This window comes from Oncorhynchus gorbuscha, linkage group LG21 (assembly GCF_021184085.1).
Source record: "Oncorhynchus gorbuscha isolate QuinsamMale2020 ecotype Even-year linkage group LG21, OgorEven_v1.0, whole genome shotgun sequence".
Taxonomy (NCBI): Eukaryota; Metazoa; Chordata; class Actinopteri; order Salmoniformes; family Salmonidae; genus Oncorhynchus; species Oncorhynchus gorbuscha.
In genome coordinates, this window is record NC_060193.1 from 43093256 (window position 1) to 43108088 (window position 14833).

Sequence of the window (14833 nt, forward strand, 5' to 3'; positions counted from 1 at the left end):
TCACATGGTCGTCCGGAACAGCTGATGCTCTCATGCATGCCTCAGTGTTGCTTGCCTCGAAGCGAGCATAGAAGTGATTTAGCTCGTCTGGTAGGCTCGTGTCACTGGGCAGCTCGCGGCTGTGCTTCCCTTTGTAGTCTGTAATAGTTTGCAAGCCCTGCCATATCCGACGAGCGTCGGAGCCGATGTAGTATGATTCAATCTTAGCCCTGTATTGATTGACGCTTTGCCTGTTTGATGGTTCGTCGCAGGGCATAGCGGGATTTCTTGTAAGCTTCCGGGTTAGAGTCCCGCACCTTGAAAGTGGCAGCTCAACCCTTTAGCTCAGTGCGAATGTTGCCTGTAATCCATGGCTTCTGGTTGGGGTGTGTATGTACAGTCACTGTGCGGACGACGTCCTCCATGCACTTCTTGATAAAGCCAGTGACTGATGTGGTGTACTCCTCAATGTCATCGGAAGAATCCCGGAACATGTTCCAGTCTGTGATGGCAAAACAGTCATGTAGTTTAGCATCTGCTTCATCAGACCATTTTTTTAATGGACCAAGTCACTGGTGCTTCCTGCTTTAATTTTTGCTTGTAAGCAGGAATCAGGAGGATAGAGTTGTGGTGGGATTTACCAAATGGAGGGCGAGTGAGAGCTTTGTACGTGTCTTTGTGTGTGGAGTACAGGTGATCAAGAATTTGTTTCCCTCTGGTTGCACATTTAACATGTTGATAGAGATTTGGTAGAACTGATTTAGCCCCATGTTGAGTGTGTGTATACTTTAGCTTTTAGGCATGAAACGGAAGTAAACCTTGGACTTGTTTTTTTCAAAATGTTTTCCCATAGAACCTTAATTTTTGCCCCACTCCCACGCCGTTTCCATTTTCTTGTCTTCTCTGATTATCCCATCGGTTGTTTCCTTTTTAAAAAATGTATATACAATTTTACCCTGTGATGTTAATTCTGCAATGAGTGAACCAGTAATCTGATAAGATTTGTCACGTTGTTGGCCAAACAGTGAGTATTTCAACCTCTACTTGAATGAATACCTTATCAAACCTGTTTGGCCTCTAGGCATGGGCCTCGGCCAGTCTGTATGATCAATTATATGTCAATATGTCTCTACTCACTCTCCTCTCTCTCCCTGTAGACTTCTCTAGTCTAAAGCCTCAGACAATTTATTTAAAGTTTTGCAAAAATTGGCCGGGCTTTTATCTCACTGCTGTTGAGTTGCAATAGTAGAAGGCACAAGGAGTATTTAGATATTTGGTAGTGCATGGGCAGTTTTCCTCCTGTCATTCACTGACAGACCTACAGAGCTGTTTAACCTGTCAAGAAATGTCCAGTTATTCAACTGTCCCATGTTCGCTAGGTAGGTAAGTTAGGCTAACCATCTATTTAAATCTTGTAGTTTTCATGGCCAGATTACATGCCCAGGGGCCTCAACCCCAAGGGGGCCCCCATTTTTGATTTTGTTCAGACACTCCGGTATCATATCAACACACAAGACATGGCTAAATGTGTTGAATTGCAAGAAATTAGCTTTGAAACTAAGAAATGTTATCTCTGCACAATGGCAAAATGTGTAGAATTTCAGAAAATGACCTTTAAAACTGCAAAAGAGTGGTGACCGTTTGGGGTTGTAAGGTTGACGTTTGTTACTATGCAGATAAACAACAATATCCATCCGGACCTTCTGTCACCTAGGAAATTGTGTGGCCGGACCTTCTCAAAGAGTATTTGATTACCCGTGCAATATATGTTATAATAAATCATATATGAATCCTGTCTCTCCCTCCATATAGGCCTCCAGGGACCTGGTATGCTTTCTACAGCTGGACCACGTTAATGTGTACTACGGCCAAGACTACCGCAGCAAGTACAAGGCCCCCACAGACTACTGCCTGGCCCTTAAGGTAAGATAACCCCCCCCCCGTTCACCTAATGGTGCACTCCACTTCTGCTCCTTGTGGAGAATTGATTAGGAACATGGGCTAACTCATTTTTAGACAAGGGGTGGCATACTTCTAGAGTAGAGATGTTGCAGTGAGCCTGGACAAGCCCATTAAGATGGATCTGTTGTGTGAGTGGATGTGGTCCCGGGGGGGTCTGGGTAATGATATCCTTTGAGGCCACTCCTTTCTAAAAGCACAGACCCTGAAAAACACCAAAAATAAGTGTTAAGGCGCCACTCTCCTATATTATTAATGTTGACCCACCTATCTTTAGCTGTAGTCAAACTAACAGGCACAAAGGCAATTATCAAGGGTGGTTTTGGAATCGATGTCTTTACTGGAACGGAACGATCAGGGCCGGTCCTGGCCGCTCTGCCGCCCAAGGCGAGACAGAAAATGTGCTGCCCTCAGTAAGACTCATAGTACTAGTAAGGAAATTACTTTGAGAAGACGTCTAAAATAAGTGTTTTCCAGACGTTGAAGTTAGGTTCAATTTAGGTGCTGAATGAACGTCGAAAATATGTATTTTCCGGACGTTGAAAATATATGTATTTTCCGGGACGTTGAAATCCGTTCTGAATGAAAGTTGAAGTGACGGAATTTATAGCTGCCTATGTTTAGGACAAATCAAGGCTGGTCTAGACCAGACAAAGTCTGAACATGAACAACTGTTGATTGGTTTGATTCGGTCCGGACCGAACCAAAAACCTGCGTAGGTGGAAATCCAGGCCGGTCCAGACTGCACAAAAAGGCGCCTGGACAGGGCCAAAAAAACGAATCCAAAAGGCGTCGTGTTGGTCCGTGCTTATTGAGGTATCGCCCGAAAGTGTCGCCTGGAATTGAATTTTAGGAATGTCCATCTGTGGTGGGCCTACCGTTTGTAAATAAGACGGCCGGTCCGGACGGATCTAAGAAAAACATTGGTGTTGGTCCAGGCTTACTGGGGTGCAGCCGACCATGTGGCCCGCAACGGAATTTTAGGAATGCCCGTACGTGTGGAAGGCCCAATGTTTGTTAAAAATAAAACGCCCGTTGCATTGGCTTTATTAGTCCCGATTAGTCCAGTGAGTAATCAATTTGGCTGTTTAAACTCTGAATATCAGATACCCAGCTTTATCCGGAGGCGTTATCCTGAACCCATTTGCAATGTGTTTACACAGCGGGAAATGCAGAATTATTTCCTTTTTCGCTATGATCAGCCCGTAAAAAAAGGTACGGATACAAACTTGAAACCACTGATCATGGCAATTTAACCCATGGGGATCAAACTTCTGGACTTCTGGTTGTGTGTAGCCTGCTTGGCCTTTCCTCCTCCTAGGAACAAAGCGAAACTACATGTGTTGCCATGGAAACACGTCATGTGCATGTCTCTGTGTGTTCAGCACCCCCAGATCCAGAAGAAGTCCCAGTACATCAAGTATCTGTGCTGTGACGACGTCAGGACCCTCCACCAATGGTTCAACGGCATTCGCATCGCCAAGGTAATCCTTAACATCCACGTCACTCTTAAACATGACTATTAGAGACTATAGAACTTTTTCTCTCAGGCCAAAAGGGGTCTCCTAAACTAAAAGCTGACTTAAAAATAAAAAATACAAAAAGTTTGTTTCCCTTTACAAGATAAGACATTGGTCAATATTAAATTATATATGAACCATGCAACCAAAATACAACATTCAATGTGAACAATTAGCAACTGCGCATCTCTTTTAATAAACAACCGTGACCTCTCTTTCTCCCACGGTGGCGGTGGTGTAGTACGGGAAACAGCTGTATGTGAACTACCAGGAGGCCATGAAGCGCACAGAGGCGGCCCACGACTGGTCCTCCCTCTCCACCTCCAGCATCCGCTCCAGCTCCGGCTCCGGCTCAGCCAGTCTGCCCGGTGAGTCAGCCTTCCAGGGTTTACAACTGGTCTGGGATCAGCTGCTCAAGTCCACGGTGGTCCACTGAGGCTTAATGGTAATGGCTGGGGGACTGTGATGCGGGATCAGCTTGGTTACCAAATCAAATTGACCTCAATTTGAGGTGATGTTGATTCAGTAGAGATTGAAATGCTATTAATTAATTTATTTTCAATGACGACTTTTCGATTCAATTTATCAGATGGATTTGACCACAACCCCTGTCTAGCAGTAGGTACATTTATTCTAGTTCTGATCTTGAATCAGTTGTTGTGGCTTTGAGGGTACACAGTAAAGCTCTAGTCTATCTACAGATGTGGATTCACCCTTTTTTACACATCCACTCCCATTAATCAAATCTGCAAAAGAGGGAGTTCTATAATATTGCAGTTCGGTGGCTTCAGAGACTCTTGTTAGCCAATGTGTAGGTCAGAAATCTAGTGTTTATATGCTCCGGGGTGAAGTTTCCCCCAAGGTACAAATCTAGGATCAGCTTCCCCTTGCCCAATCCTAACCTTAACCATTAGTGGGGAAATGCAACACTGACCCAAGATCAGCATTTAGCGGCTCTCTTCCATGGCTGTGTGTGTGTGTGCCCCCCAGAGTCCCAGTCGAACCACTCGGGCCAGTCAGACAGTGGAGTGGACACGGCCTCCAGCCACGGGCGCTCCCAGAGCGTGGTCAGCTCCATTTTCTCTGAGGCCTGGAAGAGAGGAACACAGATGGAGGAGAACACCAGGGTTAGTCCTTCTCCCCTTTGACCTCTCCTCTTCACGCCAATATATTCCTCCTTTGTATTTCCTCTCATCTCTCTATATGTCTCTCCATTATCTCTCCTTTCTCCTCTTCTCTTTGTCTCCCATCAGATTGTTTTACTGTGATGATTGATTTTGTCTCAGTCGCACTGTAGATGCTCTACAGACTATCAGTAACAATTCAACCAGGGCCGGCGCCAGAACAAATCAGTTGGACTCTTTTTGATTTCCATATACGGGCCTTTTTGATTCATATATGGGGCACGTTTTTGTTTTTTGCAGGACCTCCTTCCGTGGCAAAACTAGAACCGCCATTCAAGCTAATGAGCAGTCATTCGGACCGCAACATTTTAACAGTTTAATTAATACATTTCATATATGCTTTTGCAAAAAAAATATCATTTGGTTGTGTTTATGAAGGTCACATTAGAGAATGTATGCACACATGACTGTAAGTTGCTTTGGATAAAAGCGTCTGCTAAATGGCATATATTATTATTATTATTACTACGAAAAATATATATTTCAAATCACACAAAATGCTTTTTCATTCGTGTTACTTTTCATTAGTGTTACTTTTCATTAGTGTTACTTTTCATTAGTGTATGGTACTGTTTATGTAAAAACACCATTTTATTTGTGGAGTTGCCTTTGTTACAACTACGAAACCGAAAGCATATGTTGGGACTTGGTAACAGCTTTCTACGAAGGCAAAAAAAGATGATACCCCAACCACCAAGATGCACAGTCAGCAAGATGCTCGGTCAAATGATGAAAGATTTGTTGCCTTAACATTATTTTAAGCTCCAAGTGTGCTTGATAAATAGTGAAAATCGCTACACAAAAGCATATAAATGGCATTCTAATGAATATATGGCCGCAGTCAAAAACGGTCAATTACTGTCAGCTCGTGCTTGACATGGTGTGTCTTCACGCAATGGCATAAGTTGTCACATAAACAACGAAAGCTAGTGAGGTGCGTTGCTGATTTTGTTTTTTTGCTTGATGTAGGGGCCTGCTCTCTGTGATAACGTTTTGTGCTGATAATCAGACGGTTGAATTGTCTCCGTTTTTTCTATCCAAACGGGTTGTGTGAAATTAGTTTTGGTGTGTGTTCAGTTTCGAGGCAATTATCGGGGTAATTGTCAACTGGGCACGGCACCTTTTAATTATCGGGAGAAGGAGGGAAGCAGGGGGTCAGTGGGGAGTAGTGGGGGTTCAGTGGGGGAAAACCATAAAGAAAATGACATGCCCTCCTAACAGTGGTTATAACACACTGTTTCTGATATTAAGAGTTTAACAATGGCAGTGTGTTTTAGACTTATTTAGGTAAAGTCGAGGGAGGCATGAATTTTATTAAAAATGACCTTTTATAAATGTGGCGTGAACACAACCAGTCGTGATGTGTTCAACCGATTTTTGTCAAACAAATCACTTCAAAAAGTAGGTTACCTTTTGCACGTTCGTCCAAAAATAATTCCAGCGTCAAAACAGTGCACTGTGCACCCGCCCAACTTTCCTTCAATGTGCAAGTGGCTGAAACAACTATCTCACCAGAGAAAGCATCAGAGTGATGCTTGGCCCCGGTCTTACAAAGTCAACAAAACTAAGGAGCTGGTCGTGGACTTCAGGAGACCGTAGAGGGAGACTGCCGCCATCCACATCGACGGGGCCACAGTGGAGAAGGTGAAGAGCTTAAAGTTCCTCAACATACACATCACTAACAATCTGAAATGGTCCACCCACACAGACATTGTGGTGTAGACGACGCCACAACAGCACCTATTCAACCTCAGGAGGCTGAAGAAATTTGGCTTGGCCCCTAAGACCCTCACAAATGCACCATTTGAGATCATCCTGTCGGGCTGTATCACCGCCTGGCGCCTACATCACCTGATGTCACAAGAAGGCCAAAAGGATCATCAAGTATATCAACCCACCTGAGCCACGGCCTGTTCGGCCCGCTATCATCCAGAAGGCGAGGTCAGTACAGGCGCATCAAAGCTGGGGCTGAGAGACTGAAAAACAGCTTCTATCTCAAGGCCATCAGACTGTTCACTAGGCGGCTACCACCTGGTTACTCAACCCTGCACCTTCGAGGCTGCTGCCCTATGCACATAGACATGGCTTCACTAGTCACTTTCACTGGAACACTGGTCACTTTAATAATGTTTACATACTGTATTCTAGTCAATATGCCTATTTCTGTATATATATATATATATATACACAATGTTCTATCCTACGTACTCGACAAATATACTAAATATTCTATCCACATACTGTCCATAATGTCTATACATCCCATCACATATGTATTTATACTCCGGACTCTGACATTGCTCGTCCTAATATTTATATATTTCTTAATTCCATTTTTAAAAACTTTTAGACTTGTGTATATTGTTATGAATTGTTCGATATTACTGCACTGTTGGAGCTAAGAACACAAGCATTTTGCTACACCCACACTAACATCTGGCTAAAATATGTGTATGCGACCAATACGATTTGATATATTTTGCCCATGTACAGTATGTGATGCTGTCTGGCCAAAAAGAGTATGACATGCTGTTAGAGGAATTTAAATTCCTATATGTTTAATACCCAATTAAATTAATACACTCAGCCCATTTCTAAGGATTTGTAAGAAACTTATTTACATAAAATGGGCGGAGACCAGTCTCAAAATCAAGCACTAGCGTTTGTTCTCGAGAGTACTGAACACGATACAATTTACCACAGGTTATAAACTGAAAATGACGTCATTAGTTTTCGAACTGTCCCGTCTCTCCTCCACTCCGGTACAATGGCAGTATAGTTCTCAAGCCTTCCTACATCGTCTCCCACCAATTTAGATAATTTATGACCAAGCCAAGGTCTTCCTGTGTAGATATGCATTCTAGCCTGCCTGACGATAAGTTAATTCGTTTCTACCAAGGAACAGACAGTCATGGGCTACACATACTCAGACAGGGGAGCGCTGTTTCGCTCGCTCTGATGATTTATCTGAGATTGGTGAGTATTTCTGTCTCCGCTCATCTCGGTGAAATAAATGATCAATATTTAAATACTTTATTTGGACGGGAGAAGGTACTGTAGGGCGGTCCAGGCCACCTAATGCCCACTCATAACACTGGGGCTGATTTCACCTTCTACTGACCCTTATCCTAAACTTAACCCCAGCCTTAACCTTATGCTTACCCGAATCCTTATTCTAACCGTACCCTTATTGTTAGCAATTTATGTTATTCTTCAATAACACAAACTCCAAAGCAAATCAGGGGGAGAAAAATAGGTTTATTCAAAGAGGACAAATCATAATGTTATGCTGGGAGGTAGATGTTCATTCTCCCTTGTCCTCAGCTTTTCTCCACAGAACAAAGGAAAAGGATGCCATTTATATAACCCCCCACCCTAGCCTGGGGTTGACCAATCAGAAGTCCTTGCAGTACAACTGGGCCAATGGCCAAATAACAAGTATCCTGCTCCAGACTCAATGTACAGAACATAGCACACTGAGTTCAGGAGTGACATACCACAGATTCTAAACAGCTGTTGAACTGAAACCCAACTCCTATTTACATTGACAATTCCCTATTGATCGTTAATTCTAGTACTCTTGTCCTCTTATCCTCTGCGTTGTGTATTTATCTTCAAAATATTATTATACTCAAGCCGTCGCTTATCAACAGATTGTCCATGGTGATCCTGTACTCATTGTGTGTGTTTCTCTGTCCCCGCACAGATGAGGGAGTCCACCCGAGGCGCCACCCTCCCTCACCCTGCCCACACGCACCGCCAGACCCCACAACTGGAGCCCCCTGCGTTGGCTGTGCCACAACAGCAGCCGCCTCCCCAGACTCGCAGCAGCTACACCCACTCTCTACCCCCCAAGCCACAGGGGGGTACCTCCCCCCCACTTCAACAGCAACTGCCCCCCCAGATCCGCAGCAGTTACACCCAGGTCTTGCCTACCCTGCCCCAACAGCCCTCCCCTCCACCGCCCCAACAGCCCTCCCCTCCACCGCCCCCAGCAGCCCTCCCCTCCACCGCCCCAGCAGCCCTCCCCTCCACCGCCCCAGCAGCCCTCCCTCCACCGCCCCAGCAGCCCTCCCCTCCACCGCCCCAGCAGCCCTCCCTCCACCGCCCCAGCAGCCCTCCCTCCACCGCCCCAGCAGCCCTCCCTCCACCGCTCCAACAGCTACCCCCCACATCCGCAGCAGTTACACCCAGGTCTTGCCTACCCTGCACCAACAGCCCTTCCCTCCACCGCCCCAACAACCCTTCCCTCCACCGCCCCAACAGCTGCCCCCAGATCCGCAGCAGTTACACCCAGGTCTTGCCTTCCCTGCCCTTCCCTCCACCGCCCCAACAGCCCTTCCCTCCACCGCCCCAACAGCCCTTCCCTCCACCGCCCCAACAGCCCTTCCCTCCACCGCCCCAACAGTCCTTCCCTCCACCGCCCCAACAGTCCTTCCCTCCACCGCCCCAACAGCCCTTCCCTCCACCGCCCCAACAGCCCTTCCCTCCACCGCCCCAACAGCCCTTCCCTCCACCGCCCCAACAGCCCTTCCCTCCACCGCCCCAACAGCCCTTCCCTCCACCGCCCCAACAGCCCTTCCCTCCACCGCCCCAACAGCCCTTCCCTCCACCGCCCCAACAGCCCTTCCCTCCACCGCCCCAACAGCCCTTCCCTCCACCGCCCCAACAGCCCTTCCCTCCACCGCCCCAACAGCTGCCTCCCCAGATCCGCAGTAGTTACACCCAGGCCTTGCCCTCCCTGCCGCCCCAGCCCTCTCCTCCACCACCACCCCCCAGCTCTCTCCACCACCCCCAGCTCTCTCCACCACCCCCCAGCTCTCTCCACCACCCCCCAGCTCTCTCCACCACCTCCCCAGCTCTCTCCTCCACCACCCCAACAGCTGTCCCCACAGCCCTACAGCAGCTACAACCAAGCTGTGCCCCGCCACCCCCTCCCCCGCCACCACCCCTCCCCCACCTCCCCTGCCTGCCAGCAGCACCCTCACCACTCGGGCCCCACAGTGTTCGCCAAGTACAGCACCATCACCCGGCTGCAGAACCAGAACGCTGCCCACCAGGCCGCCAATCACCACAGGGCGCAAAACAACCACCAGAGCCCACCCAGGGCGTCAGCTCAAGCCCCGGCTTGTCCCAATCAGACGGCTGTCAAACCGCTGGTCAACAACATCAATGTCCCGCCTCCCCCGCCGCCCCCTCCCCCGCCCTCCATGCCCGCTCTGGGGTCGGCCATGGCCGCACTCCGGCTCGGTTCCCCCAGCCCGGCCGTCCTGCCCCAGTTCATCCCACCACCGCCGGAGAGCAACGACATCCCCCTCCCCTCCTCCTCCACCGCCCCCAGACCCGATGCCAGGTCTGTGCCCATTGCCCTACGGCGCCAACGCCCTCCAGCAGGCACTGGCCCAGAAGTTCCCCAACGGTCCCACCCAGGGCCTCTTTCCCCCGCTGCCAGACTGGTAGAGTCGCCTCCGGCACCGCCTCCTCCCCCGCCACCTCCCCTCCTACCCCACCGCCTCCCCAGAAGCTCTCTGTGCCTCCCCCACCTCCTCCTCCCCCACCTCCTCCCCCACCTCCTCCTCCCCCAACTCCTCAGCAGCAGTACTCGCCCGCAGCTGCTCCCCCCTGCCCTACCCAAAACCTTCTCCCCAGGCTTTCTGCTCCACCACGGTGCCCGGAAGCCTCTATACCCTGTTTCCCCTCTCCCCCGCCCCACCTGCTGCCCCTACTCCTCCCCCACCCCCGCCCCCTCCTCCTCCGGTGTCAATGAAGAAGCAGCACAGCCTCCAGGTAGTCCACACTCCCAACCAGCCCCCTCCCACATTTCCCAAGCAGCACAGCCTCTCCAAGCCGCCACCCATGTCATTCACGGCTCCGCCCACCACTACCTCCCTGGTCAAACAGATGGCAAGTCAGTTCCCAGGGTCCACACTGTCAACCAATCAACTTGAGAGCCCCAAAGCCCCCCTTTCCCCTCCTGCGGTGAAGGCCAAACCAAGATGGCAGCCAGGCTGTGGACAGGCCCAGCAACAGGCCTCTGAGATCCCTCCACCCGCTTCTGAGAGCAGCCTGTCTTTCCCTCCTCCTCCCCCTCCTCCTCCGCCCCCACCTGCTCCAGTCACCGGCCTTGCCCCTCTTGCTCCACCTCCCATCACTGGCCCCACCCCTCCGCCTCCCCCTCTCCCCCGGCAACCTATGCTCGCCCCTGAAGAGATCTCCATCGGGCTCCTCCACACCCTCCTCAGGTTCCTCTGGCTGGGGGGCAGGAAGCCCCGCCCGCCACCCCCAGAAGGCCTCCAGCATCAAGTCTAACTCCACGGCTGAATACCAGGAGTCCCGCAGGAACCTTCTCAGCAAGTTCGCCCCCAGTCCTCCTCTTCCCCTCCACCTTCCCATCCTTCCCTGCCGTGTCCTTGGGTAGTTCTCCCTCTAAGGACCCCTCCTCCTCCCGGCCGGCCCCCGGCGCCCCCAAGCCAGGCAAGTTGAACCTGGCCAACCTGGCCCTTCAGGCCAAAGTGGGTCAAGTGGGCCAGCTGCGCCAGTCCACCGCCGACTTCCCCTCCCTTCCAGCGGAGTGCGCCGTGGCCTACCTCCCCACTCCCCCACTGGCTTTTGATCTCTTCCCCCTCCTCCACTGCCCAGTGATGGCCACGTTGGGGCACCTAAGGTAGCAGTGGTCAACCCCCAGCCAAAAGTACCGCCTGCCCCTCCCGGTCCCCCTCCCCCGCCACCATCAACTCCTCCTGGGGCAAGGGCTCCCTGAAGAAGGCCCCTCCCCCATGCTGCAGAGGAACCAGCCGTCCCCGCCTCCCAAGCTGCCCCTGCCTACCTCGCCCCCCAAGGGGAACGGTAACAACGGCGCCCCCCAGCCGGGCAACTTCATGGACGACCTGAACCGGACTCTGAAGCGCAAGTCGGTGAGCCGGCAGGGCTCGCTCTCCTCGTCCCGCCTGTCCGGCCCCAAGCTGGAGCCCGCCGCGGGCACCATGGACGACATGGAGTTGGCACTGGCCCCTCCACCGCCCGAGTTGCTGTCAGGGGGGAACATCTCAGGCTATGCAACGCTACGGCGGGGGCCCCCACCGGCCCCACCCAAGAGGGGGGGCAACACAAAACTGACACACTGACCAGGGGAGTGGTAGAAAAGGAGACTGTTGGATGATGCCTACTTTACCTCTCTTGGGGAGGGGTTTCTATCTATCATATCTATCACACAGGACCGTCAGTGGATATTGACAAACTGGACTCCTCGTGTTCCATGATTATGATGGTGAATACTTAACCATGTAAATAAGGAAACGCCAAACCACGTATCAGCTTCTTCGCCGTATGTTTGTGCCACGTAGTCAGAAAACCAATAATAACGACGTTAGGATTCATTCTGCATTGGTACTGCATGGACATGCTGTAAAACATGACGCTCTCTGTGTGTGTGTGCCCGTGTGTGTGTGCCCGTTTTGTGTGCGTAACCGTGTGTTTTCACATGCATCCATGTGTGTGAGAGCGAGAGATAAAGGGGAAATGGGAGACAGCCCATAAAGGAAGGCCTCTGTAATAGGGATTGTTATTTTGCCTCTGGTTTTATATGAAGTTATTTAATACGTGAAAGGATTTTCTTTATAGTTACGTTTTTAAAAGCTGCAAGTATGTTGGAGAGAGGCGGAGAAGATCGAAAAACTTGAATCAATGAGATAAGAATTCTCAGAGAGTTTTGACATTTCCTAAGTATTCCCTGAATGTTTTGCAAGTGTCTCACGCAAATCAGAAGGACGCCTTTTTTCACAGACGATTGCACTCTCTCGAAGGAATCTCCAAAATGGGGGAAAAAAATAGATTCTCTCCTCCCAAAGGCACGAAACCATGACTGTGCAACTGGAAACATTTGTGACTGGGAATAATTTTTTTGTTAATTTTTTATTTAATGCATACAATTTATTTTGCTTAACTGAAGACTGGAACGGCACGTCGTGTGTATGTCTTTCGAATGCCCTGTGGGTTGTGTGCTGTGTTTGTTTGACCTTTGACCTGACCGGCATCTGAGTCGGGTTCATTAGGCACCAAGCAGAAGAAACGGACTGTGAAACAGGGAGGGACTCACTGGATTTGTCCAATTAGAAACACACATTTTAGATTTTCGTTGGGGACATGCTTTAAAACGTTTGGTGCCTAATGAACATCTGCTTCTGTTTATCTGTACAGTAACTGCTTCTGCTCCCCTCCCATCGGCCCCTGCCACCTTTAGATTGTCACATGACATGGCCTAAAATCATAGAAATAGAATGTACAGAGCGGGGGCAGCTTTGCTCCAGGTGCCGTTTACCATATACTCAGTTATTCTCAACACGGTGGCTAAAATTGAAGCGACACGTTTTGCTTTAAGGTACACGGATCATTGAATGATGTTGTCAGTAGCATTAGACTAGACCTGACTGGCTAAATTAATTCACAAATTCCCGTCTGGCTCGCATTAAAATTGAATGTTGCTTTCTATATCCTGTTTTTATGGCCTAAACATCCCAGTGTGGTGCAGTTTCCTGCTTCTCCTGCCGAAGTGCAGTGCAGAGGAGGAGGGGGGGGGGGGTTCTCGCAGCAATGCCTTCATTTCAAGGGTGCTAGTACTTATTGTCCTAATAAGCCTGGATATCAAGTTGCTGACATCTTAAAAGTTGAATCTAGGGTTTGTCCCCAATCCTCCACTCTTCTCCGGAAGTGTGACCATCCTGGATTGGATTGATAGAAGCATGAGCTTCGGTTTCCACCATTTTCAGCAATCGATACAGTATAGCGACCATAACCAAATAAAGCTGAATGTCCGTACTGAACTCAAGTGGACCATGAATGTTGAGGGACCACTGCTAGACGCATAAAACATGCTGTCATATTAATCTTGCTTATATCTACATTGCTTCTGCTCCGTATTGGTGAAGTTGGCTCGAGATGCTGATCTTGGGTCAGTTGTATCTGTACCTAAGGGGGAAACTTCACCCCAGAGCCTGTGCGTTTTCATGATTGAATTATCATCCTTTTCAGGTTGTTGGTTAACAGTATGTCAAACTGAAGTAAGCATTAAATTATTGAAGTGTTGTGTATCTGATTTTGGGGGCCATATGAAACTAAATTAATAAAACGGGGGGGGGGGGGGGGAGATTGCAGACTAAATGTCTACTATCCCGAAGATCACAATATAAATGTTGGTACTCATACCTCGACCATGTATCGCTGTCTTGTTTATCACCAACTCTATGGTTCATTTATTGGTTAACTTAAAGGGACAATCTGGGACTTAAACACACTTTTTTGCTAAATAACTAAGGAATGGGGCTGGCGCAATCTAACCACAAACGATTAACCAGGGATGGGATTCAATCTGCTTGCACCATTTTAAAATTGAGCCGACATCGTTTATCATGAATGCAATGGAGTAAAACAAGCTTATATTTTTTAGTTTTGATTGTGGTAAGTTCAAGAATCAACTTGCTATCATTATTTTTAAGGTAAAATTGGATGTACCAATCCCAGATTGCTCATTTAACCTGTATCTCTACTGTTGTGAAAGAATGAAACATAAAGATTGAGGCTAGAGCTTCTAATACATCCTTCCTTGAAGTAATCACTGATCTGACATGCACTACATGACCAAAAGTATGTGGATGCCTGCTCGTCAAACATCTCGTTCCAAAATCATGGGCAATAATATGGAGCTGGCTTCCATTCAGCCACGAGCATTTAGTGAGGTCGGGCATTGTTGGGCGATCAGGCCTGGCTCGCAGTCAGCGTTCCAATTCATCCCTAAGGTGTTTGATGGGGTTGAGGTCAGGGCTCTGTGCAGGCCAGTCAAGTTCGTCCGCACTTATCTCAAAAAAACATTTCTGTATGGACCTCGCTTTGTGCAAGGGTGCATTGTCATGCTGAAACAGGAAAGGACCTTCCCCAAACTGTAAAGCACAGAATTGTCTAGAATGTCATTGTATGCTGAAGATTTCCCTTCACTGGAACTAAGGGGCCTAGCCCGAACCATGAAAAATCCCAGACCGTGTAAATATACATAGTGAAATCAATGCAATTGAAAGGTTGCTCATAGCAGTCCAGTGATGTCAGATCGGTCACTTCAAGGAAAGAAGGTCCCATTTTTTTTTAGGCTTAGTGTTCTGTTGTATTCTAGAAAAGCTCATTTGTAGACCTGTCACTGGTATG

General features: G+C 48.8%; 1 protein-coding gene and 1 pseudogene across 1 annotated transcript in view; both read left to right on the top strand.

The window, feature by feature from the left end:
• The window catches only part of LOC124007721 (ras-associated and pleckstrin homology domains-containing protein 1-like), an 84580-nt gene extending 73850 nt beyond the window's left edge, over positions 1-10730 (top strand). The window contains 6 exon segments of the mRNA XM_046318446.1: positions 1792-1902; positions 3324-3422; positions 3700-3826; positions 4449-4585; positions 8349-9631; positions 9633-10730. Coding sequence (XP_046174402.1) covers positions 1792-1902; positions 3324-3422; positions 3700-3826; positions 4449-4585; positions 8349-9631; positions 9633-10590 — 2715 coding nt within the window. The 3' untranslated portion in view covers positions 10591-10730.
• On the top strand, positions 10635-13214 carry LOC124007723 (annotated as a pseudogene).
• The last annotated feature ends 1619 nt before the right edge of the window (positions 13215-14833 follow it).